The sequence below is a fragment of the Epinephelus moara genome, chromosome 3, assembly GCF_006386435.1.
Source record: "Epinephelus moara isolate mb chromosome 3, YSFRI_EMoa_1.0, whole genome shotgun sequence".
Classification (NCBI taxonomy): domain Eukaryota; kingdom Metazoa; phylum Chordata; class Actinopteri; order Perciformes; family Serranidae; genus Epinephelus; species Epinephelus moara.
In genome coordinates, this window is record NC_065508.1 from 38387059 (window position 1) to 38414938 (window position 27880).

Consider the following 27880-nt stretch of genomic DNA (forward strand, 5'->3'; position numbering starts at 1 on the left):
ATTCGACTGGTTTGCGGAGGGATACAGCTGTGTGGCAGTAATTCTATCTTATAATAAATATACATATATGTATTTTAAAAAAGAAAAAAAAATAGGCCTAATAATAATATTAATAAAAAGCCCCAGATCTAATAGTGTGCCATTTATTTCATGCATTAAAGCCCTCAAAAATAATATGATATTGTTGATTAGAAAAGCAAGTTCTGAGTCCTCTTTATCATTCAAGAACTTCAAAAACATATCAACAGTATCGTGTTGCAGATTTTATTAAAATTCCACACTTCTTCAAATTACAATACAAGAAATAATGGAGTTTGATGATATAAATCAAAAGCTACCAAGTAATTCCTGCTGGGATTAATCACTGTAGTTCCTCCACACAGCACTTTTACATCCAGATGGCTGAAGTGGTACATTATTGTCATTTTTCCCAAAGCCTGAGTCATAACTAATTTCAGACAACTGCTTTGAAGCTGAATAACATCGACATTATCACAGACTGCCTTCATCTGTCAGAGGGGACGACTGCCGGTCTTGTTTAACCCCAACATCTCTGCTTCCACTTTCAGCATAAAATAGGGCTCATCTATACGGGAAAATTATCTGTTTTCTTTTTGTTGTTGTTTTTTCTTTTCTTTTCTTTTTTTTCTTTCTTTTTTTGGCCCAATATAGTGATTTATGATTTATATGCAATTGTCTAAAAAGTTCCACATCTTCATCTATGTTTTTTATTATCTGTATTATTATTATTGTTATTTGATAAATGAATCTGAACCTTACTGATCTTTTGTCACTTACAGTATTGCAACAAATCTTACAAACACACTGACTGTGGCCCTAGGGGTGTAAATCACTAGTTTCATCATGATACAATATTAAATGCATTTTTTGGAAATCGATGCGATATTTGCTGATATTACAAAAGTCTTCCATGATACGATTTCGATTTGGTACGATTTAGGGGCCTGCAATCGATATGAGACAATATTATCAACCCATATAACACAGTCTGTTACAGAAGAAGAAGCTACTTTTTTTACTTTTGGCCATAAAAGACAAATACAACACATAAATAATGTAAGTAACTGTAACCGCTTAAGTGCAGTGAAGTTTACTTTAAACTGACTCCACTAACACATAAAACAGCATATGGGATAAGTTAACTGTCAAGGCTTTCTGTCAGAAAGTCATTTCTGAAAGAAATTTTTTCATTGTAACCCAAACCATGTTCTTTTTCCTAAAACTTCAGGTCTGTATATATACAGGGTCCGACGTTAAGGTTTTTTCCTACTTGCCCTGCCGGGCAAGTACTTCTTAAATCTACTTGCCCCATCTAAATTCTTACTTGCCCTGCCTAAAAGGTTCTTTTTTTGGCTGTGTGGTGCATATTTTCGCTCATGACTTATATCTTATGTCAGCAGAGACGCTCAGCTAATTGAGGCAGCAGCACATAAAAAAGCAGCACACTGCAACTGGCCCCTCCGAGGACAGAAACAGGAGAGGAAATACACGATTACAGGCCTGGAGTTAAGATATTTTTAGGGCAAGGCCACTTTGGCCTTTGATAAATACAAATTTATTGGGGCATCACGGCCAAAATGTGGGGCACCAAGGCCAAAACCAATGGCGCAATAACAATATGTGCTAACTACATTGAATGAAGACAAAACAATATATGTGTTGAAAAACAGTACTGAGTTTATTAAAACTGGGTGTGCATGACTGGGGATATATCTCGTTTCTTGTTGTTTTGATTCATGTCCCTTATTTTTTAAGTCTTTGAAATCTCTTTATTCTTTTGTTATCTCCTAGTTATTAAGAAATTATTATTAGAAGAAGATTCTTTATTGTCCTTTCTCAGCACATTACATACATTTGACCTCTGCATTTGACCCATCCTACTGTATACACTGGGAGCAGTGGGCAGCCACAGTGCAGTGTCCGGGGACCAACTCCAGTTCTTTTGCCAATGCCAGTGGTCAGGGTCACTGACAGGAGTATTCACCTAACATAGCCTACATATCTTTAATTATATAATTATTAATATGTCTCTATGGATATTTTTACATAAATCCCCAATATTTAATTTGCCTTTAAAAAAATCCTCTTCCTTCATTTAATTTGACAGTGTTTATTGTATTGTATTATATGTATTAATTCTCTACAGGATCTTGTATGTTCTTTAATGTGTGTTCAATTTATTAAAAGAAAAAAAAACAACGTTTTGGTGAACCCTGCAGCAAAGTGAACCCTCTTCTTCAGAGAGGATCTTTGCCTCCCAGTTTGTTCCTGGCGACAGAGCAGAGTGAACCGTCTTTCTTCTCAGAGGATGCAGGCAGCTGTTCTCCGTGTCCGCAGTGTAAACAACTTCGCTGGCGATTTGACAGTCACTAGAAGCACATTATGACCCTTTGTAAAAGTTTCTGTGTGGTACCTGTGTTGTACATGAGCTAACGTTAGCGGCTAAGGAAGGACTGAGAGGCTGTCCAGTATGTGAGTGTGTCCGAGTCGGTGCTGCTTGCCCGATCGGGCATGTCTGCGCAGGGTCTGCTGGCCCGCCGGCTATTTTTACTTGCCCGGGCATTCGGGCAACCGTTAATGTCGGACCCTGATATAGCATTTTTCTGCCTCTATAAGCTCTGCTAAGTGAAAAAAAAAAGTCCAGGCTAAAGGGAGTTCTGTCTCCCCACAGACACACAGTTCCTGACCTGCCTGAAACAGCTCATTTGAATTTCCCGCCTTTAGTTCCGCAAATTTGTTTAATATTTGCACATTGTTATGATGCATAACGTGCAATTAGCATGGCACACAGTGCCCGCCTGCTGGCCACTGAGCCACACCCCAAACAAACCTGCTCCTAGTAGAGGTGGAGGAGAGAGGCTGCAGAGTTTGAACCGCTGAGGAGCTGTTGAGGAGACACTATGTCTAGGAGACACTGCTTTCTTCAATGTGACCAAAAATTACCCTTGTTTGGACTGCCAAAGGACAAAGGAACAAAGAAGAAGTGGTTAGAATTTATTTTTGATATAATTCCTCCACAATATAACCCAGACATTTTATTGTGTTATAGGGCTGGGCAATAAATCGATTTTATCGAATTCGAATTTGTAGTTTAGGTCAATTTGTTCTCTTGAAAATCGAGTTTCTCTTTAACATCCGCCACCGACGCGTCCCGCTGGGCTCCCGTAGTTCAGAGTGCGCTCCAGCTGTCAGACCGTGGTCGTGACGCTAATGCTCACCTCCTTTACTACATGTTTACATGTCAATCTAACTGTTTCTAACAGTTTCTAACTCAAATATTCAGTAAAAACTGAATGATCTCTCATTTTGTTAGTTTGTAAACAACATTAGTAACTCAGAGATTCAGATTCTTTATACAATATTAATAACAAAATAAACAAAATAAAATCTAACCACAAATTACACATTTAAACAGTTCCCAAATATAAAAAATTGTCCCCTGGGATCTATATATATCAACAGGTGATTGCCTTCTCTTAGCAAAATCCTTCATGATTGAGTTGGGATTTTTTTTTCCACTTGGACCTTTATGCTCTGCTTTCTCCTCTTATCAGCACGTTGTAGCCTGTGACAGGCTGTTATACTACCATAACTATTGCACATTCACATATCAAGATACTTACTATCATGAGTATAATATTTTGCCTTGTTGACAAAAAACTACATATATCATAATAAAAATTATACCGGTATTACATGGCACTATCCATTAATTGTTGAGTCCTAGTTTATATGTGTTCAGTCCTACTCTGTCACTGCAGTACTGGCGGTAGCCCCGGAAGGTTTTCACTTCTTGTTGCACTTGAGTCAGTTTGGGTTTTTAAAAAAGACATGCAAGGGAAAAAATCATTGTTTACAGCTCTGTTGCTTTCAATGCTGTTGTTTTAACTAGAATATGACAGGGTTTTTGTGTGTCTTGTTGTGTGGCTCCACATGTTATGTATCTTTGTGATAAGAGGACTTCATAACAAAATCTTCCTACATGAAGAACTTGGAGAGGATTTATCCACCCTCACTGTCCTCTCTTCCGCTGCAGAATGTTGTTTCCTCAAATCTCGGCCTTGTTTTCTCTTTCGCTATGTGTGGAATTCGTCTGAACAGCTGCTTCAGCGAGTGTCCCACTCCTTGTCATCCTCTGAATGATGTGTGAGCTGTGGGAGGCCTGGGAGCCTCCTTATACACATACCCACCATCCTTATCTCTCATACACACATACACCCAGAGATAAATGGCATGTCTGCATGATTCATGGTTGCTGAAGGAGAATTAAGAAGCTCTGTTTTTCTGAGGTTTTTCTTTTTTTGTCTGCCCATCTCTAACACAATCACTGGCATTGTGCTTTGAAGCAGAGTGTCTGTGATTGGCTGCCTCACTCACTGACAACATGTTTTCTAACTATTTGCTTTATCCAGAAAACTGCATTATTGTAGATGGGTTAAAGGACAGCCAAAAGCACTTAACAAAGAAACAAAATATTTTTCAAGCTCGTCAGGATACATTTATTTCTATTTTACATGGTTCGAATGTTTCCACGGTCAGCTTGAAAAGTGCTTTTGCCTCCAGTGCACTCAGTAATCCATGTGAGCCTGCAGCCTCTTGTCCAAAAAGCCCCTAAGCTCGAGCCTGACCATTCTGTACTCATTCTTCTAAAAGAAAAATCCTTGTGTTCTTGACCTTGAAGGGTTCAGTAAAGACTGGAAAAATATTGACTGATGTGTTACGTAATGAGACACTGTTGTTCTCTTCGCAGTACCCCAGGTCCTCAAGAGTTGCACCGAGTTCATTGAGAAGCACGGTGTGGTGGACGGTATCTACCGCCTCTCTGGCATCGCCTCAAATATCCAGAAATTGCGGTAGGAGACACACTGCCTGTACATTACAGTATTTCTGAATCTCCACTCTATGCATGCTCATTCCACAGAAATGTCCTTTGTCAAACGAGGAGCTCACAAATCTTATCCTACCATAGCCCTCATCTAAAGGCTGATAACATTAGTTCATTTGGGATTATCGCATCTGTAAAAGTATACAGGACAATGCACAGTGTAAATGTTGTCAGCAGTTTTTACTATTTAATGTTGTCATACCAGGATAAGAGCTTGTACTTGGAAAATCAGAGCTTTTACAACAGTTGTTGCATGTAAACATACGAGTTGTGGACATCTTGTGAGTTATTGTATTTTGTTATTGGTTTTTTTTTTTGTTTGTTTGTTTTTTTACACTTGGGAAAGACAGACAGGACGCTCGGTCAATCATTGCATCGGTCCGAATGCAATGATTGGTCTGAGTTTTCTTAGAACCATATGAGAATGGTACACTTGTGAGTTTTTATCTCTGGTGGAATTCACTTACATTTTAGTGTGCCATCACCTTATTAATAGCATTTTAACCTAAACAAAGGAAAGCGTAAAATTTCCATAAAGGTAAGTGTAGCTTTTATCAACTAAGTAATTAAGGAACATGTTTACATGCACTGTAGTAACCTGGTTACTAGGGATGAGCCGTACTGATAATGTACTTTCAACAAGCATAAGTATCACCTGAGTCAAACATTTCGATATCCTTGTTCATGATAAAGGAGAATAAAACATAAAGATTCTTATTTGGTAGCTGCTTTGTCAAATTGTTCAGATTGGCCAGGCAGCCAGCCAGCCAGCCAGCCACACACACACACACACACACACACACACACACACACACAGAGCGTCTCCTCTCCTGTTAAACACATTTTACTGCTGCATCTCTGCTGTCAGACACACTCACACAATCTCACCATCATCACAGGCAGCCATGGAGCAGCACGATTCATCCATCCACCTATTTTTATTTGCATTTTCAACAATTGCAGGAAAAAAAAACGTGAATGGAATCGCCAGAAATTCTGAAAAAGGCCGAAATATCGCAAAAAAGTTTTTACGCTTGGAGGGGGGTGGAAAAGTCAGCGTATTGATATTAGGAAAATGCGACTTTTGGCAATGGAAACAGATTTAGCGAATAAACGATGACGTAGGCTACCGGATCCTACCTCTACTTCACTGGGAAGTGAAGTGCTGCTGGACAACTACTTCCCAAAAGTCCTTTATGCGCCTACCTTCCCATACACGCAGACAACGACGCAGTGGTCCCCTTCTCCCAATTTCTAACAGTAGTACTCTGTTCAGTGAGTGTAGTCTTTCTCATTTCTTTTTCAGGACACTTATGTACGCTGACAACGCTGATATGAGTGTGATGAGAGCTCTCGCAATAGCCACGAAGTTCCCAAGGAATCTCTCCTTCTCATTGTAGTCATGGATGTGCCAGTAGTTGTTTACATCAGCTGTGGACATGAGACGATCTCAGTGACATCATCTCATGGCGCCCTCTTCTATGGGTGTTCTTTTGCATTTTAATTTTTTATTTTTCACGAGAAGCGCCACCTACTGCTCAACCTGACTTGACTTTCAATACTCGCAAAACAATAATGAATGGAAACGTGCATAAATTCACATTTTCTTTTGCGTATTTTCACAAAATTCGCTTAAAATTTGCGATACATTACTGTCACTTAATTTGAAGAATAAAGATAAAACCGGAGTGACGTCAAACTACTTGACAAAAACAGAGAGAGAGAGAGAGAGAGAGAGATGTGCTTAACCTACAGAGTATATTAGGCCTATTATTTTTATTTTATTTTATATTTTCTAGTTTTACAGTAAGTAAATGGAAATACATTTTATCACATGCAGTATTTTTTGTCGAGGAACCTCAACTTGATTGTGTCCCCCCACTTCGAAATTCAAACATAACATAAAACACAGTGTACACCCCCGACCACATGACACAGTCAGAACGTTTACATGCACAGTTAAGTGGAGCTATGGTTATAGCTCAATTAGACCATTTAATTGGACTACTGTCTTTGTCCCAGTATACAAGCAGGAGAGAGGAATCATTTATTGAGTATGCCCTTCTCTGCTACGAGAAGAAGCGATATGCCCCCTTTCAGCTTGTTAGTATTGGACCTTTTTCTGGTTGACTTATGTCACAGACAAAACAATCGACAAACAAGTTAGCTACGGTTAGCTAAACTGGTACCATGGTGGACAACTTTACAGCTCTGCACATTTTGCTCATCCAAAAATGTACGGCTCTGGATTTAGATTTCGCCATGGTGTTACTGGCTTCGTCTTCTGGGACGCCTTTGATGTTATTCGACATCCAGTTCAAAGCCCGAGGTGGAAACTGTGGAGCATGCGCACAGCACACAGGCCAGTTTGGGTACAATTGACTGTATACATGAAGGAGTAATTCGACTCCCGATTGCATTATCTGGGTGTGTTTGTCCGACTTTGAGAAATTCTATTTAGTACGATTGTAGTCTGACTAACATGTTTACATGTTTTTCAAAAGTGCAATTTTAGTCAGACTAACACAATAAATTGACTTTCTCTAATGTCATGTAAACATACTGACTGTTTATGTGCAGCCTGAGATTAGATTGTTACCACATTGGATATGTTTTAACTTTCAACAGAAATAGGAAGATTAAAGAAGAAGTGATGTAGGCACAGATCAATAATGTTGTCTCCTAAAACACTGAAAATGCTGCATTACTTTTTGTCATGTCTCCATTAAACTACAGCAGTCATTTACTGATACAATTTTTTTCACAAGAAGTTAATTTGTTGACTCTGCTTCTATCCTCTTTCTCTTTCATCAGGCACGAGTTTGATTCTGAGCAGATCCCCGACCTGACCAAAGATGTTTACATCCAGGACATCCACTGTGTTGGCTCGCTGTGTAAGCTCTACTTCAGAGAGCTGCCCAACCCCCTGCTCACCTACCAGCTCTACGAGAAATTCTCTGTAAGCAAAGCCCTAGCAGGACTCAGCCTTCTCACACAACAATTTTTTACACTTATATGTGGATACAAGTCTGCTAACTATTACAGTGCTTATAGATGGCCTACAGGTCATTGAGTGGGTGTGACTGACTACTGATTTCAAATTTGTGCTTGTTCTCTACAGCAATGGCAGGAAATTCATCACATTTATCTTATAGGAATTCTGCAAATTGATCTTGCAGTTCTGAGTCACAGACACCCTAAAATAATTGCATTGTACTTGACACACCCTATCATTACATGCAGCAAACCACTCTCTGTGTGACTTGGAATAAAAACCTTCTCCAAGCACAACAGAGGCGTTCCTGAAGATGAAGTAAATGTTTGATGGTTGTTATGGCAGCTGGAGGGGGGGGTCAGTGGCTGCAGACTGTCCCCTCCGTGCTCCATGTAGCTGTGTGTACCTGGGATGACAAGTGAATGATCTGAATGTTGATATACTGATACATCCCTCTGTTTATCTCCCAATCTCTCCCTTTGTTTTCACTCTGAAGGATGCTGTATCAGCAGCAACGGACGAAGAACGACTCATCAAAATCCATGATGTCATCCAGCAGCTTCCTCCACCGCATTACAGGTCAGTGTAGAGGCACACTGCCCCCCTCTGGCAGCCTCGGGAGCTGCCAGATTACAGTTGCACACGTTATGTCTGTTTATGGTAAAATCACAGGTTTTTCTGGTGCCACACTGTTTGGGTGGAATCATTTAACAGGTTCCAGCTGGTCTTTGCGTTGATGATGATGAATTGAATATTCTGTCGTTTGTGAAAGCATACAAATGCAAATTTCTACGTGACATTCCTCTGAAATTTGAGTACATAGTGAAATATTGATGCTCCTAAGAAGAAGCTCTATCATGGCCATTAGTCTGCACATCACTAGTGGAAGCCAATTAAATCTGAATACATGAATATTTGATTCCTAGGACCCTGGAGTTCCTTATGAGACACCTTTCCCGCCTAGCAGCATTCAGCTACATCACCAACATGCACAGCAAGAACTTGGCCATTGTCTGGGCACCTAACCTGCTGAGGTGAGAGGCCATCCTGCTTCAACTAATATTCTTTGCATGCATGTTTTTCAAGCTGTCTTGATTGGCTGTTCTACGTTGAGTTACTTTTTTTTAAGAATAAACATCTCAAGATAAATCTAGTGATCTTCACAGTTTGATGTCTATGTAGTTGAGCTCATGATTTGTTTGTTTTTTGTTTGTTTTTTTCATGCTACTCACTTTAATGCTTTCTTGAATTAGCCATGTTAATGGGCTATGTGCAGCAGAAAGTACAGTTTTAAAAAGTCATTCTGCCTGAATGGATAGTTTTAAGCAGCTGTTTGTGGGAGAGTGCTGATAAAGACAACATCAAATGCAGGAAATGCATCTCAAAATCATTTTACAAAAATTATGTAACTTAAAAACTCACCACTTCAGCATTCTCAGGTGGACTTGTCACAAAGTATGTTTGATTTACTACCTTAAAATGTTGCACGTTTTATGTATTAAACATAATGCTTTACTTTTCACTGTTGTCAGGTCAAAGCAGATTGAATCTGCATGCTTCAGCGGCACAGCAGCCTTCATGGAAGTCCGAATCCAGTCGGTGGTGGTGGAGTTCATCCTCAACCATGTGGATGTTCTCTTCAGCACTAAGCTCAGCTCACTAATACGGGAAGGAGCAGGTACGCACAGGCATCAGTTAGATAAGACCTGTATTCACATTTTCATTCCACTACCCACTGCTGCCTCTCCGTAAGCAATAAACACCATTCCACATCACCAGGTCACAACTCATTGTCACGGCCCAAGTCCCTGCTGGTTTCATCACCCTCCACTAAACTTCTGAGTCTGGAGGAAGCCCAAGCCAGGACCCAGGCTCAGATCAACTCTCCAGTCACTGAAGACAGCAAGTACATCGAGGTGGGCGAAGGTCCAGCTGCCCTGCAGGGAAAGTTCCACACTGTTATCGAGTTTCCGACTGAGAGGTTTGTTAACTCCTTTTCCTGTTAGGTAATTTAATGACTGTCTTTATAAAGCAAATTACTATAAAATCACAATTAAGACACAGACAGAGACATAGATATTTTTCTTACAATGCACACAGGGATAAATAGTAAGGCACATTGCAGATAGTAACACATTGAGTCGAAATATTTTTTTAAGAATGTGTACACTTCAAGTCCTTTTTTTTTAACTGTACTTCTACTCTTTACTCAAGTATATATTTTTTTAGTCAGTGATCTACTTTTTTTTCACTGCATTTGCCATTTATACCTTTGTTACAACAAGCAAAATCTTGTTTTGCCCCCTATCACTCATGAATACACACCAAATCTGCATCATATACCATATTCAATTAAATGTAATTCAATTTCTTGGTTAAATAAAATCATAAAGATGATTTTGGTAAAATGAGTAGTCAGTTCCTTCAATATAGTAGTAATAAATAACTGTAAATGTTAGGGGGTCATCACTCAGTATATTTGTGGCTTGAGGGTAGAAGCTTATGCATGTGAGACTAAATGCTACTTCTTTTAATTTCTTAGCTGCATTGTTAACATCAAAATCAAAACAAAGTCTGTTGCTGGCCCTTGTCAGAAACCACACTAATCCACCAAGCTGTGCCGAGCAGCACCTATCAACCTTTCTGGGGGAAACCCTGCACTCCCTTGCCACATCTGGCCACGCTTTTTATACCAGAATCAAAAACAGACAACAGTTAGATAATGAAGGGCTTGCTGTGCATCCCAAAAAACCCTGAGTTCTCTGTTTTTAAAAACTCCTCTTCTAACCTCTGCAAGCACAAGGTTTTGCACACACTGTTTGTGAAAATGTAGTTAGTTACTGGTACGTTAATTTTTCATGTGTAGTGTTAATCTTTGATGTTATGATAATGACAACTTTATGTTGTAGCTAGTTGTCTGTTGGCCTTTTAAAATCATTAATCCTCATCAAAAAGGGTAGGATTATTAATTAATTTTAAAAACTTTATCAACAATTTCTGTTTTTTCTTCTTTTTTTGAACTGGCCAGACACCCTAAAAAATATTAAAATGGAAAGTAGCTTGTACTTTGAGTAATTTATTAACTAGGTATTTTTTACTGTTACTTAAGGCCTCTCAAATGGTAATTTTCACTTTTACTTGAGTCATCTTTTACAGGAGTTATTACACATGTACTTGAGTATAGATTTCCAGTACTCTACACACCACTGAGTGCACATCTACTGTAGAATTTGTTGCAAAAGACATGCATTTAAATGTCAGTTGGGCTTTGATCATCATATTGGAATGTGTCTCCCCCTGCTGGTTGCTGGTCAAACTGCAGGCACAGTCATTTTTAACCTGCACCATATTACCAGTTTGTCACAGGACCCTAACTGTCTGCAGTGTCAGACTTGGGCTGACACTGGATGCCCTAAACATGGAGATAATGCTGAAAAAGCAGTTTAAAACAGATGCATGTGATTGATCATTTTGTCGAAAGTTGTCATTCAGTTGTGTATTGTGTATGTAAGTTAGTGATATTAACTTTCCCCTGCCTGCTTGCCCACCACCATTTTTTAATCATAGGAAGAGGCCTCCTATTAAATCCAAGAAGTCTCCTGTGGGTAGTTGGCGTTCTTTCTTCAACCTGGGCAAGTCTTCCTCCATGTCCAAGCGCAAGCTGCACCGTAACCCTAGTGAACCTAATGAACTAAAGGCTATGGCTCTGGCCGGTGAGTCCTTCCTCCACGATTGAAATAAAAGTAGTCCAATTTTCACTTTCGGCTGTGCAATGAGAAGAGCTTATCTGACCAAAGAAGGCTGAATACTTTTAATTGCTGTGTTTCAGGAGGCAGAGGAGACACTGCAACGTTAAGATCAGCCAAAAGTGAAGAGTCATTGAGCTCCCTGCACAATGTTGAAGGTAATCTTTTACTCAACATAACAGGTGTAATCAGTCAGTGCTGCCCATATCATATTTTTATGTATATGTAAAAACATATTTCAAGTGCTCTTTCCACAGTGCAGACTAAAGTTATACTCAGGGCCAGTTTAAAGAAATAGGTTCTGATTATTTGCTTGTCCTTTCTCAGGAGAGTCCAAGGTGTACCGTCCTAGGCGGCCACGCTCCAGCAGCGACGCCCTGTCAGCTTCTTTTAATGGCGAGCTGCTGGACAGCCGGCAGCACTGCAACTCCTATGACAACCTGGGTGCCACAGAAGACAGCGACGGAGACGACGGGCCCATCTGTGTGCCTGCCCTCATATCACCTCCCCGCTCAGCAGGTGAAGATGTGGACCTCAGCCCGCCAGACATTGGCATGGCCTCCTTGGACTTTGACCCCATGTCTTTCCAGTGCAGTCTCCCCGACACCTCCTACTCCTTTCCCCTAGATGACTCACCTGCTGGGGCTGAGGGTTCCACGTTAAAGAGGAGCCCGGGCAGTGTCTGTGGCAAGACCAATGGCTCTAACCTCATCTCTACCACCATCCTGGGTAGCTTGATGTCGCCCGTGTTGTCCACAGACTTGAGCGTGGCTGCTGGAGAGAAGGTGGAAAGCAAGAAACTGACCACTTCCTATTCTTACACTGATAAACCCACACAGGCTGTGTCGCCTATTAAATGTGGAAAAACCACTAGTTTGACCCCATTTGCAACTTCAGAGCTTTTCTCTACAGAGACGCCTGACCAGAACACAGCGGGACAGGTTGTGTCTCCACAACCATTATCTCCTCCTTCAATAGCCAAGGACTCTCCACCCCTGATGGGCAGTGTGCTGTTGCGGGCAGCTGAGCCATCACTAAGTGAAGCTTTCCAAATGGAGCTGCACTCTAAACTGGCAGCCTTTGACAGTGTGGACAGTCGAGAGCTGAAGGGAGAGGACAGCATACAGCAGGCGCCAGCTGCAAGCAGCCAGGAGCATCAAGGTAGGGAGCAGAGAATGACCTTATTTAAGTGTTGTTTTTGGTTCTTTCTGTCTTGTCACTATTTTGTTTCCATAATGCAGATTAAGAATAAGTCATGCTATTAATTCTACGAATGCTTTTTTTTTCTAGGTTTAGTTTCCCAGGTTTGCATGGATTTCATTTTCAATAAATCTTTTCAGATGATGCCCAAGCAGCACGCTTAACTTTTCCCCTCCTTCCCAGTTTTGAAGCACCTTAAAACCAGCCTACCTTCTCTCAGTTCTTTTTGTTCATCTACTGCTCTCTTGCTTATACGTACTTCAACTATAGATCCCTTGTATTTTTGTGTCCTTGCTAGGAGTCGTAGCTCCGGATTCTTCAAAGGACCTCACCCCTCGTTCCCTCAGCTCTTCAGCTCCCACTACTGCTCCTCCTCCTCCCCCTCCTAAAAATGCTGCCCGCATGTTGGCCCTGGCTCTTGCTGAGTCTGCTCAGCAGGTCTCCATTCAGTCTCAGTCCAGGTCCTCTGAGCCCCCCACACCGGTGTCCCCTCTGCAGCCACAGGAGGCCTCACACTTCCAGGACTTGCCACATCCACTGGTCCAACATTTCCAGCTGCTATCTGAGGAAGGGGCAGGGAGAGGAAGTTCTCCACCACCAAACAGCACTGCTCCAAATGTCACCCCAGCCTCATCTTATACCTCTGCTTCCAGTCCTACAATCAAACAGCAGCCTCTAGAGTTAACCAGCACCATTACCAAGCCATCAGACAGTACCAAGTCCTCTATAACTCCACCTGGAACACAGCCAGAAACAGACCCCACACCACCAGACACTCCTTTTTACAAGTGTGCCCCTCACTCCAGTTCAACCAGCCTGACTTCCCCAATAAGGAAAAGTCCAGAGAGGCAGCAGCCTGTCACAGGACACGTTCCAGGCTGCACCAGCTCAACTAATACAAGTCCAGCGACCTTGCCCAGTGGCAGCTGCAAAGATAATGGAGTTTTACCACAGCCTGTTCCTGAGGTGAGTATCATGTCACTTTTGGTACTTCTAGATTATTATTCAGTCCCTCTAGGATTTCGCTGGCTGTTTTTTGGTTTGTTGCAGCTTAAATGCCTGATTCCACAGCAGCTTTTCTAAAACTTGCAGACATGTTTCAGCATTTACAGGCTTTTTTTTTTTTTTTGCAATAAAATTGCAGTGGAAATTGCAAAAATAGTTGCAATGCTGTCTGAGATTAGGAGTTTTTATTATGAGCTTTCAGTGTTTCCCACAGAATTAGCTGCTCTCTTCCTGCTCTCTCTGCGTGGTTAGCACGAGCTAACACGGCATAATGTGATCTCATCACTACTTATCATATTTGACCGCTTGGACAGAAGCCTTGCAGCAACGGTTAACATCCGACACCGAGCTGTTGGTGCTGACACACCAGGCCGATGGTCAGCCGTCGGCCAATGTCGGGCCGTCGGTGAGCGTCTGTCGCCCTAGTTTTTGCGGTGTGTCCCGCACTAGTCGGACCCCTGTCGGCGGCTTTTCGACCGATTGAGCATCTTGAATCAGCGGCGGAGCTTGTCAGTGAGAGAGATCACTCTGATTGGCTGTTCAAGTTTTATTTCCTCACCCCTGTAGCAAGTGAATCTGCCTGTAGTGAAACCGGGTCTAACCGGTGCTTCCTCCTCAGGCTCCACTTCACTCAGCTGCCCGACAGACTCTGGTCATGCTGCGGCTAACGCTCCACTAGCCTCCCAGCTAGCCCCGGCTCTCCGTTTGGATCCAACCCGAGCACCGAGCCCCAGTTTGTTATTCAGGTCAAAGTGGGAAGAAGCAGCGGGTTAGTCGGGCAGCTGAGTGAAGTGGAGCCTGTGGAGGAAACACCGGGACCGTCTGGATGTAATAGTCCGTGGAGGTGCTGCGGTGCTCGACTGCACAGATAGGAAACCCCTCGGCTGACAGGATTCACCACTCTCTTTGAAAAACTTTTTCTTCTTCTTCTTTTTGGTTTATAACAGCGGTAGGCAACTGCTACTTTGTTTATCTCATGCATTCCTCGGACTTCCGGTTTCCCTTTTTGAGTTATTTCCTCACGCAGGCGCAGAACGTACGTGCTAGTTGGCCGTCGGATGTAGTCTTTGTAGTGTGTTCAAATGCAACTGACACAGGGCGACGTGAGGCGACGTGAGGCGATGTGAGGCGATGTGAGATGACGCAACAGTTGGCTTTCGTCGTCGCTAGTTCTTTGATGTCGGTTTGGTGTGTCAGCACCTTTAATCTCATACTGACAGCAAAACAGCCGACTCTGTCATAAAACTTGTGAATAACCATGGGGTAACATTAGCTTTGTGATGCTAACAGTTAGCCCTGTCACTGTGTGCGTGTGTGCGTGCGTGCGTGCGTGCGTGCGTGTGTGCGTGCGTGCGTGCGTGAGTGCGTGACTCTATGCACAGAGCTCCGGTCCTGCAGAAAGAGAGAGGAGCTGAGCACATCAATACCCGACACGCAGTTCTCCAGTGAAATGAAGTTTCATCCATTTTAAATAGTCAAATTTGCAGTAAAGTTGTGGTGACTGGATAAAATTGCAAGGTCACGCAGAATTCACTGAAATTAGCTGAATTTGCATTAATTGTTGCGATCGCATCATCCTGGAGAGACTGGTAAAGGGTCATTATATTGTGATATTAAGCTGCAGTAAAGGTGGGGAAATGCAGCACAATATTATGATTATTTGTGTGGTGATATTATATTGTATTGATACACTGAAATTAAGTACCTTTTTTTATTACATAAATTATTAAAATTGCAAATACAAATTAAACTTTTGGCAGCCAGCTAGAATCAGTGGCGTTTTTAGTCAACTTGATACATTTTGCTGCAATAAAAAATGATTGAAGTGAGTTAAACAGACTAACTACTTGACAAAGTTTTTCTTACATAATACATAATTTGAAGTTAAAAAAGTTAATAAATCACAATATATCTGCATATGTTATTGCTAAAAAAAATAATATTGTATCATAACTGAGGTATCTTGATAATATCAAATCGGGGGGCCTCTGGTGATTCCCACCCCTGAGCTGTGGTAACCATGATCCAAATTAATTAATAATTCATATGCAGCACAACATGAGCGAGTAGAAGTAAAGACAAACTCAACATTTTGAGAAGTGTGCTTATTTGTGTTCGTGCTGAGAGTTAAAGAAGAGGACTGATACCACTGTCATCCATGTCCATCCAAGTTACAGCCAGCAGACAGTTAGCTTAGCTTAGCATAAAGACCAGAAACATGGTGAAACAGCTAGCTGGGCTACACTCTATGGTGTGTGACATGCAAAATGTTTGTGGCATAGAGTAAAAAATACCAAATGTGTTGATACATTTGCCAAGGGGGTTGTCAAATGAGTAGTTTATTTAATGCTATTCTGGGTGGGAATCACCAGAGGCTTCATGATAAGGTATCATCAGGATACTTTAGTCACAGTACAATATTATTGCGAATTAAAACGTGTGGTGATATGCTTAGTGTTGCAATAAAACATATTACAATATTTTGTGATTTATTACCTGTTTTCAACTGCAAATTATGTCCCCAAAGGAAAATTTTGTCAACATCTGTATTATCTAATATAAAGTTTCTGTGTGTTCATCTCACTTTTTTTTTTCTTTTTTTTTTTGCGCAACAAAATGTATGTATTGGACTAAAAAGCAACTGATTATGTTATTCCAGTAGGCTACACAAAGTTTATTTTGTATTTGTAATATATGTAATAAATTATATAATTAAAAAAATCCAATACTTGGCACTTTGTGACGATACGATATTGCCACAAAAAATATCACAATACTATGCTGTTTTGATTTTTCCCCCCCACCCCTAGATGCTGTGATATTGTACTTGGATTATTTCAGTAGTATTTTGGCCTGCCTAGATAATATTTAATTGTAGTGCTTGCTATTAGTTTAATTAGTGTTTTTAATATGTTATATTTTATAGGTTTAAGTCGTGTTAAGTCGTAAGAGCTTGTCAATATTCACTGTGTTCTGGTATTTTAAAGCCAAATATGCCTACAACATGAGAAACCACTACCAGTAGGAAAAAGAGGAATGTTTGAAATAACCAGTGACCAGGCTTGTGACACTGCACAGCATGATATGATAACCTTTTGTCCCAATCAGCAATGCTCAATTTGTTTTTGTAAACTTTCCTTAGTAAGTAAGGGTCTGTTTTGTTGTTTTTTGTCTCAGGTCAAACCAGAGGAGACTGTACCACCCCCAGTCCTTCCAAAACCATTAGAACAGCCACCTCCAACAACTCAAAAGCCCAAGAAGCAGGCTGTCTCACTGCCCCAGCACCAAACACAAACTCAGCAGCAGAGCCTAGCTCAGATACAGCCTCATCTTCCAGCACAGCCTATGACACAGCCTCATCTACAGTCTCATCTGCCATCACAGCCTCACACACAATCTCAGACACAGGTCCAACCCCAAACCCAACCTCAGCTCCCCCTAAAGGCCAGCGCAAGAGTGGCCCCCACCTCTGCTGAGCCTGTTGAGAAGCCTTGGGAGGCCATAAAGCCTGTACAGCCTTGTACAGAGTCTGAAAAGTACCATGACGTGTACGGACCCACACCTCCTGCCCCTCCTGTCCGCACCATAGAGAGCAAATTGGCCACAGCAGCACTCAGCCAAAGTGAAGCCTCCTACCATATCCTGGGTGAGGGCCCTTTGCCTGGCCATTTGGAGGATGCTCTGCCTCACCATCCTCCTTCTCCTCGTAAATCTTCCACGCACCCGCCAGCCTACCTATACCACGCTAAAGGAGAACCAGTTTTAATTGAACCTCCAGGAGCTGCATACTACCACCAGAGGTCTATTCCCCTAGGCCCACAGTCCATTCCACACCACTTCCGACCAGACAGTGTCCCCCCACACCTCTCTTATGTATCCAAATCTGAGCCTCAGATACCTTATAGTGCCCGACTAGACAACAGATACAGCACTTTAGGCCCCAGGTCCTACCACCACTCTATGAAGTCCAGAGGAAACCCTCGCAGTGTGTATGTGTCTCCAGGGCCAGGGCATCAGGGTTATAGCCATGACAGACCCCAAGGCTATCCCACCATCCGCAGAGTGCACTCACTCCATGTTCCTTCCACTATCCGCTCAGTGCCCATCCAAAGAACTGAAGTTCCTCCAGATGATGATATGTTCTTCTACCATCGGCCCGTGTATCAGTGCAAAGCCTACCAGCAGCCCCCGCAGCAGTCCTCACAAGCTGACTACCATGTCACCCAGCTGCAGCCTTACTTTGAGAATGGACGGGTTCAGTATCGTTACAGTCCGTACTCTGGTTCCGGCCCTTTGGAAGCACCTTACTATGACATTGACCCTTACGGCACCATCCGAGTCCGGCACTTCCACTCACATGGCAGCCGAGATCTGGGAAACGCTGCTGGCCGACCGGGTGGAAAGGCAACTGGGTACCACTACCTTGCTCGCCTTCCACCTGGGAAGGAGCACAGCTTTGTGAGCAGGGACATGCCACCCAGTCATGGGACCAAGGAGGCTGCTGCTTACCTCGCGTGGGACCCCGAGGAGTCAGAAAGGCTCCGCATGCACTCCATCCGCAGGGAGAGCAGAGCCAGACAGAAGATTAAAGGCCCTGTCCTCTCTCAGTATGACAATGTCGGCTTGTTTGCACCAGCAGATATATCAGGTTATGAAACCCTGCACCTGCGCAGCAAATCTGACCCAGGTAAAGCTGTGCTGGTTGCAGCCGAAAGCAAGGATGGGCGCTACCTTCCCAGACACATGGTGTCAGACCCTGATGTCCTTGTGTACATGGAGACTGACAAGCATGTCCAGGGCAGCACAGCGGGTGACAAGTCAGATGGGCTCACCAAGCAAAGCAGTTCCAAGAAATACCAATCCTCTCACTCCCTTCCAGCTTCTCTGAGCCACAGTCTGTCCCATCAGCAGGAGAGCGGCCGACACGAGGCCAAGTATGAGACTGGAGACGACAAGCTGGGTGGAGATGGCAGCAGGTCAAAACACTGGCAGCAGGAATATCCCAACAAGAGGAACTTCCAACCACGGTACGAGTGTCCTGATTCTGACCTCCACCAGAGTAAAGGGAAAACATCAAGCAGCTACCATAGTACAGACGACCAGCCATCAGCCCCCAGGGAACAACACTCCCGCTCCAAACCGGAGCGATCACACAGCATCCGAGAGCAGCAGCACTACAGCCAGGGAAACCCTGAACTGGACAGAGATTACTCATATCAGAAACACACCACTAAAACAGTGCAGTCCCACTATGATAACTTGGACGATTATCACCCAGTACCTCAGCCTCAGGCCCCTGTTCAAAAACGTGGAGGCTCTGGCTCCTATCCGGCTCCAGGATTCACAGTGAGCCACAACAACAGAGCATACTCCACAGCACTGGGCCAGGGAGCCTTCATCCAGACTGACCTGGCCATACAGAGGCCAGAGACAGAGATCCGTACAGAATGAAGCATTTAGAGGAGAAAACATGTGGAATTCTCTTTAGTTGTGTAGAAGAAAGACTCTATTGAACTACGGTTGCAGCCTCTGCAGGACAGTGGACTGTTCTATCACCAATATTTTTGCTCCTCTGTATTTTTAATGAATTGTAAAGAAAATTGTAAGACTTTTTACAGAAAGTCCTGAATGTACCTGAAATTATTGTCCAAGAGGTCATATTATTGTGATTGATTGAGACAGTAGCCAGTCATAAATGTATATGATATGATAGATGTAAGGTACTTTAAACAGGAACACAAAAATGTTAAAAAAAAAAAAAAAATCTCTCTCTCTAAATATATATATATATACATATATATATATGTATATATGTGTGTATATATATATATATATATATATATATATATATATATATACATATACATATGAGTAGAATAACTAGAAAAAGGGATTTTAGTTGTATTTTGTTTTTGTTTTTGTTTTTTTCTTAGGTGTGGCGCTGGGTATAAGCATCAACTGGGATTACGGTTTGCATTTTAGAAATGCATGCACTCTATCTCTTACAGAACAGTTCTGTGTACTTCACTATCCATTGCGTTATTTCTGGATGTTACAGCACAAGTTATTGAAGGACAGATGTAGGTCATCGTGCCCTCCCTCTGCTAATATGTACACAAGTAGGCGGTACGGCAGTTTGTCTGTGTTTGTCTTGAGGAACCCGACTGGGTGTGAGGTTTGATAGGGAGCTGCAGTGGGTTACTTTGAGTGAAGATAATGGTTATCAATGTCTTATTTTCTGTGTGACTGTGCCATTTTTATGTAACTTTGCTATAAACAGATTTCATTGACTCCTAATGGAATGTTTTGTTTGTTCTTCATTGGAAGAGGGACCAAATGACTTGGCGCAGTTGTTGCACATACAGGATAAAGAGGGGAAGATGGATGAATGCAAATGTGTAAGCAGATGTGTAAGAGGTTATTTTTATTTCCTTTTTTTCCCACCACATTCACAGTACTTTTGTGAACTGAACTAACGAATAAAGCTGAAAACAATGTCCTCTCAAACAACGTGGTGAAGAACATGTTGCCGCTGCTTTGTGGAAAAAAACAACTTGATGATGAGCCTTAAATTTTGTTCCAACAGAACATATTTTGTTTACCATTGTCATAATGCAAAACATTGTGATATCTAGATTTAAGATCACTTTTGATGATTCTAGACAGTTCAGGGTTGACAGCTGACCTACTGGGGGTATTTAGTTTTGTATTGCCTCACTGGTTTGGAATTTAAAACTATGAGGGAGGGATTTTCTTTTTTTTTTTTAATATCTGGGTCCATTTATTTTCAGGCTGGAAATCGATGTATAGTACATTCATCTGGTATTATACTACATGCCTTTTTGGTTTACCATAATGTATGAATTACAATATGTTTCAAATATGTTTAAATCCAGGTTGTACTCTGTAACTGTTTGACTTCTCTATCGCTTGCAGGTTTTGCTCCTCTTGCCTTATCTAAAACCTTTTCAGATGGGGAATTGAAGTAAGGCACTGTGTACTTGAATGTGAAAACACTCTTGTCTCAAACTAGAGGTATCTACAGTTAGATATGAAATAAATAAAACTGTTCAGGAATAGCTAAAATCCATGTCTTTTAATATGTGCATTATCTTACAATACACTTCTGCTTGGCTCAGTCTGACAATTCCTGGAGGAGGGACAAAATTAATCTAGTTTAGGAGACAGGAGCACAAAACATCATGAGTAGCTGTCTAATTATACACTGAAGGTATAACATAATGGCTGTGTGTGCAATCAGTTACAGTCGGCTGTAAAGGAAGCATAAAAGTAACTGTCTTGCTGAGTCAAAAGTATTTGTTTATCATAAATCATTTCTGAGTAGACACAGTAGACTGACATGCTGCTTTTAGAAAATACAAGTGTTCAGTGTATTAACTAAAGGTACCTTGTGGAGTTTTTACCCTTTAGAAGCACTGCAGAGCTTTTCCTCTATGAGTGGGTCCCTGTTTTGTTTGTCTCATGCACACATGAGTTTTGCAAATGTTTTAAGGTAGGAAATGCACATTTGATAAACCTCCAGGATTCACACAATGCAGCTGACAGTGTTTGTTGAAAACTCTACTGGGCACCATAAAAGATCCTCTAATCAGACTGCATGTTTTAAATAACAGTGAAAACATCTCTCTGTGTAGAAATAAGGATTACCAATCATGAACTCAAACAGCTTCCATGAACCATTTCAATCAGGATTCCATCCTAAACACAGCAGTGAAACAGCCCTCTTCAGAATCACAAATAACTCTATGCTTTCCTCTGACTTTGGCCTCAGGATGACCTTTGACACTGTGTACCACACCATTCCTCTCACATGATTAAAAATACTGTTAGCTTTACTGGTACTGCACCTCACCTGGTTCACATCCTACCTCTTAGTCAACTGCAGTAAATCTGAAATGATAATTATTGGACCCAACTCCATTGCCCCCCAACCAGGCCATTCATTGCTGCAGAAATTCATTCATGCTTTCATTTATCATTCAATTTATCAGTTGTTACGTACTGTTATTGTTATGCATTGAATATGATATGAAATATATCCATAAAATACAGTATGTCACTTAGTCAGGGGTTGTCAATTTACTCAATGACAGAAAAGGGGTTCCTTAAGGAGAAAGGTTGGGAACCACTGCTCTATGGCAACACTACTCCTCAATAAACATCAGTATGTACAAAACTGTGCTCACCATGACCTCCACTGGCCCCCAAATTCCAAAACATCCATCTGCCTATGAGGCCCTAACAACTTCTGTCTTCCTGCTGATCTCCTACAGAAGTCACCTCTTCTGACTTGCTGACCTCACATAACCCCTTCTTCCTTCTTCCTTTAGTTCGTTCTTTCTTCTGTTGCAGAAGAATATCTGCAAGCACAGATGTTACTACAGTGTGAATACAGCATTAAGACCCAAGACAAGAGCTACCATGTCTCAGCGGCATGGCCCTAAATGATGCCCGTTTGAGTAAACATCCACCCTGCTGAGGTATCCTTGAGCAGGACACTGAATTCTTACCTGCACCAGGGCTGCTGACTTTGACCTACCTGTGAGGAAAGAAAGAAGAAACTCTGTGGAAATAAATAAAATGTTTATGACTTCATTTTACTGCATTTGGTAGAATTCTTGGATTATTTTATCATTGACATCCAGTTGTGCTGAAGGTGTTGAGAGATGGAGGAGCTGTTCAACTTAATAGATAATGTATGTATATTTTATAATGTATGATAGTCTAATATTTGGTGGGAAATAATTTCACTTGTGCACATGCCTCAGACAAACCTGCTGCAAACATAATTGGTCCCGACAGTTCACACCTGGTAGCCTGCAGGTTGAATCCTTACAGCCCTGTGTTGTCATGTGATGATGTGAGCATTAGCACATGATCAAACAGGGTTCTTCATGTATTTTCAAAGAGAGAAGTTAAATTATGACTCTTGACTAATTAGGCCAATAGGAGACACTGCAAATGAGTTGACTGCTCCAGGGCGAAACGTCCATCAAAACATGTAGGTTGTTTATCAAAGTTTTTCAACATTAGTGCTGAGCTTGGCATAACCTTCATGTCAGAATGACTGATTACAGCAATCTCATCCACATCAACTGAAACGTGCAGAAGTTGTGATACCATCAGGCCTGAACTCTACATATACTTGCTGTCTTTCCTGTTTTATATCATGGCCAATAAGGTGATCAGGGACTCCACTCCACTTATCAGAACTTGTGATACTGAGCAATACATCAAAAGCTCCAGCAATGATGTAGCTATACAGTTGTTATCTTTACACTTTTATAGACTGAAGCATAGCCTTCTACTTAGTTTTCAACACAAATGTATTCATTTTATCTTCGTTACTTAAATGAGTTAGTTATACTGATATATTTACATGACTACAGACACAAATTTTAATCCAGAGATAGTAAAACAGAATTTTAGCATATAGCCATAAGAGAAAGAGAAAAAAGGCAAAAAGAAAAAAAAAAGATAAATAAATAGATAAATATGTAATAAACAGCAGCCAGGGGAAAAGAGACTGTTTGGGGTGTGTAGATGGAGTGTAAAACTACAACAATGCAAAGTCCAGTTCATAGTTCTTGTTGTAGTTGTGATTAATTGATTGTAGGAGTCAGTTATATTGTGAAGTGCATGGTAACTAAACACAGAAATAAGGAAAGAAAAGACCATAAAAAAATAAAATAAGAAAAAAAAAAAAGACATATATTGTACTGTAAGTAAGTGCGATAAAACCTCTGCCAGCCAAGCCAATACTTTTATCAAACAGCATGTAGAAAGCCATATTTCATTCTGCTCTGTCCACCGTCTCTCATTCACCGCTATTATGATTTACGATCACTGTCGACACAAGCACATCGTGCTCGCGGTGCTAGCAGCAAACTGTTAAAGACAAACTAAAATGAAAGCTGTCTGTATGTAGGCTAACACTTTATCTTAAATTGTTCGAGCTCTTGTTTTATCATTCTCCCCTTTTCTTTGTCTCCTCGAACATCTTCACCTTCTTCCTTTTCTTTGTCGCTTCAGCCATGACAACCACGTCTAATTTTGTCACCTCGGTTCGGCTACGCTACTCGAAAGAGAGGAGGGGGATATGACGTATGCCGTAAAGCAGGCAAATTTTGTAGTCATTTTTGTGTCCGGGTTCCTACCCTAACCCCGAAACTGCATAGTGCCAATGCAAGTGAAACAGACGCTCTCAAGCAACGACAGAGGTGTCATCCAACCTATTGTGAGTTGATGTACCATCACAAGGATCCTGGATATATATTTTGAGGGCTCAAAAACTACATTGTGTTGCTTTAACAATAAAATGTATTTTAGCCACCTAAACAAATTCCCACCTAAAAATATCAATACCAGTTTAAGTGTACATTATATAGTAATTTCACTGCTTTACCTTAATGTCAGACAGTGATTTGAAAAGAAAATAATGCCATTAGATTGCTCTCTTCAAAGCCAGACTCCATTGAGAAGAACAGTAATTTAACACAGGAGCTGCTGGTCTACCACTGCCTTAATCACTTAGTTTGTTTGTGTTATTGTGTGATTTTGGTGTTTAAAAGGGTTAGTTTAGATTCATCAAATTCACACAACACTCACTAACCGAAGAAAGCAGCAGATCAGCAGCTCCCGAGTTAAGTGATCTAAAATTACCATTTCACTCAATAGTCTGGTGGTTTTGATGAGAGCATAGATGGGGCACGTTAAGTTACTTTGCAGTAGGCCTACTTCCAAATATAGGCTTTTGTATTGTCTTTATCTCTCTTTTTTTATTATTAGGCTTTTGATAATCCTGTTTATTTTGCCTTGATCCTGAGCATTTTGACTTTTTTTCCTAGAGCATATGTTCATAAATTATGTCCGATTTCTTCACATTTATTTCGGTTCCCCCTTTTGCTCTGTATTTTGTATAGCACAATAAAAGGTTAGGTAAAAAATAAATCACTAGTTAAAAAACACTACAACAGTTTTGCCAAATAGAAAATATTAACCACATTACGGGTGTTACTTTTTTAATATTATGGTATTGTCATATTGTATTAAAAAATCACAACGCTTAAAACCCAAAGTTGCAGTGAAGGAAATGAAGTTACACTGTTTACAAATGTTGGCAGTTGCATTATGGGAGACAGATGATTGACACGGCCGCCATTTTGCTCCTGCTCTCTCTGCTTCCATTGTGTGAGAGATAGTAAATATCTGACACTGCCAGACAACCACAACTCACTTGTGTTCCTGCGAAGAAAAAGCGCTAAATTCACCCTCGGTAAGTTCAATCTCTGTCATACTTTTTTTAAAATAGAGCACTATTCACCGTATTGTGAAGGAATTGAGACAGATAAAGTAGTTTTGGTGCTGAAATGTCGTGTTATTTCGACGCTGTAGAGAGGAGAAAAAGCAGCTGTCCCGATGCCCAGGCACAGAGAAAAACGGCTCAGTACTTCCACTGCCGAAATAGCTGCTCCACTTTCATGTGCGATTTCTACCTCGTCGTTGCTCATGAATATGCCGTCGCTTTGCACGCCTTCATGCTTATTTTATACCTACACTTGTTTCCTACGTTCTGTTGGTAGAATTGTGTGCATACGTTGTTTGTTTTTGAGGAAAATTGTCAAAGTTTACGTCTCGCTCGTTGCCTGTATATTGGTAGGTTCATTTGAGTCTGCGGCCATAATCTTGCGGAATGAGGCGGTGTTATTGCCGCTCGTCCCGCCCTAAAACCCAGCAGCATAAACTACCATTGGTCCTCAAATGCAACCTAGACACGGCGGATTGGTGCATTTTAGAGTGATGAGCTGTTGGGTAGTGTGATTGGTTTGGTCGGGAGCCCATAGTGTCTGGATTGGCTCGGGACAGTGTGTCTGTGCAGCTGCCAAACCGGGGAAAAGTTTTCCCAGGCGGCCCAAAATGACTGATAGATCAAATATTTTGAACTAGATGCAAGGAAACAAAAGGCTCGTCATGTTGAGTGCAGGAAAATACTTTACTGACCCTCATGCAGATACGTGGGTGAAAAAAAGTGATAACATTAAACAGCAAACCAAATTCGCTACATCCTACATTCAGTATCATTCATCATCAAAACTTTGCCTACACTAAGTTTTAATAACTTAGCTGACAGCAGTATAATTGATTTAGTGTTCACTTATATTTTTGACATGTGTGATCATCTTTTACTGCTTTTCTTAAAGGAGCTATATGTAAGAAATCTAAAGCAAATACATCCTAATATGTCACAGAGACTAAGGAATAATGTTCATATAACATACTGATCTCACCGACAACAATAGTACAGCCAGAATATTCGCATTTAAAAAAAAATGTTATGGTCCGCGAATCATGTTTATGTTTTGAATTTGTGTTTTGGCCTGTTGCGCCACCCACCGCCGTCTACCAGTCACACAGTCAGTAGAGTCTCAGCATCAGTTACAACTGAGCTACAGCAGCACGGCAAGCAGCATTAGCAGTGTCCCAGTACATAGCATTANAGGATGCAGTGACGCGGCAAATAAATCAGTCTCCAGTGTGCTGCTGTCCAGCAACCTCGAATCTGTAGGGGAGGGGGGGCTTACACGACTCGCGGCAGTATTTTGAATTTGAGTGCAGTAACCATTTTGGCCACATTCTTACATACAGCGCCTTTAATGTCTGGTTCTGCACATATAAGCATTCACACATTTAAGCTAGTTAGTTATTGTTGCGGTATTTATTTATTTATTTTTTTTATGAAGAGGTCACCAGAAAGAACATTTATCCAGATTGGCTATAACAGCACTGATAACTAAACACCCAAACTCATTCTTGTGTATAACAATGAAATAATTATTGTCAATATCATGTGTACAGGGTGTAAAAAACAGCAGCTTTAAAACATGGCTAGGGCAGAAAGAAAAAGTATGAACAACCAAAGCATGCTGTTATATTTTTGCTGTTACCTTCAGGTGATACTTTGTCGCAATGGCTCGTACCAAGCAGACTGCCCGTAAGTCCACTGGAGGAAAAGCTCCTCGTAAGCAGTTGGCCACCAAGGCTGCCCGCAAGAGTGCCCCCTCCACTGGTGGTGTCAAGAAGCCCCATCGTTACAGGTAACACCTTGATTTCCATCTAGACAGCCTTTTTTTTTTTGACAAATTATAACATAATTTAAATAATGTTATTAAGAGGAAATGATGAATTGAAAAATGTCTTAACTAGGGTTCCCATGGTCATGAAATATCAATCATCAATCAATCAGTCACTTTTATTTATAAAGCCCAATATCACAAATCACAATTTGCCTCAGAGGGCTTTACAGCATACGACATCCCTCTGTCCCTTTGGACCCTTACAGCAGATAAGGAAAAACTCCCCCCAGAAAACCCTTTAACTGGGGGAAAAAAAATGGTTGAAACCTCAGGAAGAGCAACTGAGGACGAATCCCTCTTCCAGGACAGACGTGAAATAGATGTCGTACAGAACAGATCAACATGATAAATTAACAGTAATCCGTATGACAAAATGATGCATAAAGATTGAATGATACATATTGTTGATCAATGTTTTTTACAACGAAAAATAGGTAAAGAGGAAAAGAGAAGAAGAAAAAATATAAGTAATATCAATCTGTTGATAGAAATGTTATTTTATATGCAAATATTTTAATAAAGTATTTCTTGTTTAAGTACATGGGATCTTAGGATTTTTTTTTTTTTACCGTGGTATCGACTTTGGTATCGAGAATCGTGTAATTTTACTGGTATCGGCACTGACAACTGAATTTTTGGTATTGTGACATCCCTAGTGTATAATGACAGTAGAAGTATGACTAATGATAACAGCAGCAGTAGGAGGCATCTAGGGCTGTTGTCTCCTGGTCGACTAGTCGATTATTTGGTTGCTATGCTCTCGTCCGACCAAATTGTTATTGGTCGAAAAATCGCCGTGTTACTTTTATAAGGAGAAATGTGCTACATCAATAGCTTTCCAGGATTAATTCATTATTTCTTGCGGCAAATCTCC

General features: G+C 41.2%; 2 protein-coding genes across 8 annotated transcripts in view; both read left to right on the plus strand.

Moving 5' to 3' along the window:
* arhgap32b (Rho GTPase activating protein 32b) overlaps positions 1 to 20938 on the plus strand; it is a 210987-nt gene extending 190049 nt beyond the window's left edge. For all 7 annotated transcript variants that reach the window (XM_050035211.1, XM_050035231.1, XM_050035236.1 and 4 more), the window contains 11 exons: positions 4772 to 4874; positions 7721 to 7865; positions 8398 to 8480; positions 8828 to 8935; positions 9434 to 9579; positions 9681 to 9882; positions 11469 to 11614; positions 11731 to 11805; positions 11975 to 12808; positions 13146 to 13813; positions 17030 to 20938. In XM_050035211.1, the coding sequence (XP_049891168.1) occupies positions 4772 to 4874; positions 7721 to 7865; positions 8398 to 8480; positions 8828 to 8935; positions 9434 to 9579; positions 9681 to 9882; positions 11469 to 11614; positions 11731 to 11805; positions 11975 to 12808; positions 13146 to 13813; positions 17030 to 19303 (4784 nt within the window). In that variant the 3' untranslated portion in view covers positions 19304 to 20938. The remainder of the gene's footprint in view (positions 1 to 4771; positions 4875 to 7720; positions 7866 to 8397; positions 8481 to 8827; positions 8936 to 9433; positions 9580 to 9680; positions 9883 to 11468; positions 11615 to 11730; positions 11806 to 11974; positions 12809 to 13145; positions 13814 to 17029) is intronic.
* Positions 20939 to 24994: 4056 nt separating this feature from the next.
* h3f3c (H3 histone, family 3C) overlaps positions 24995 to 27880 on the plus strand; it is a 13609-nt gene continuing 10723 nt past the window's right edge. The window contains exons 1-2 of the mRNA XM_050036385.1: positions 24995 to 25148; positions 26824 to 26967. Of these exons, the coding sequence (XP_049892342.1) occupies positions 26840 to 26967 (128 nt within the window). The 5' untranslated portion in view covers positions 24995 to 25148; positions 26824 to 26839. The remainder of the gene's footprint in view (positions 25149 to 26823; positions 26968 to 27880) is intronic.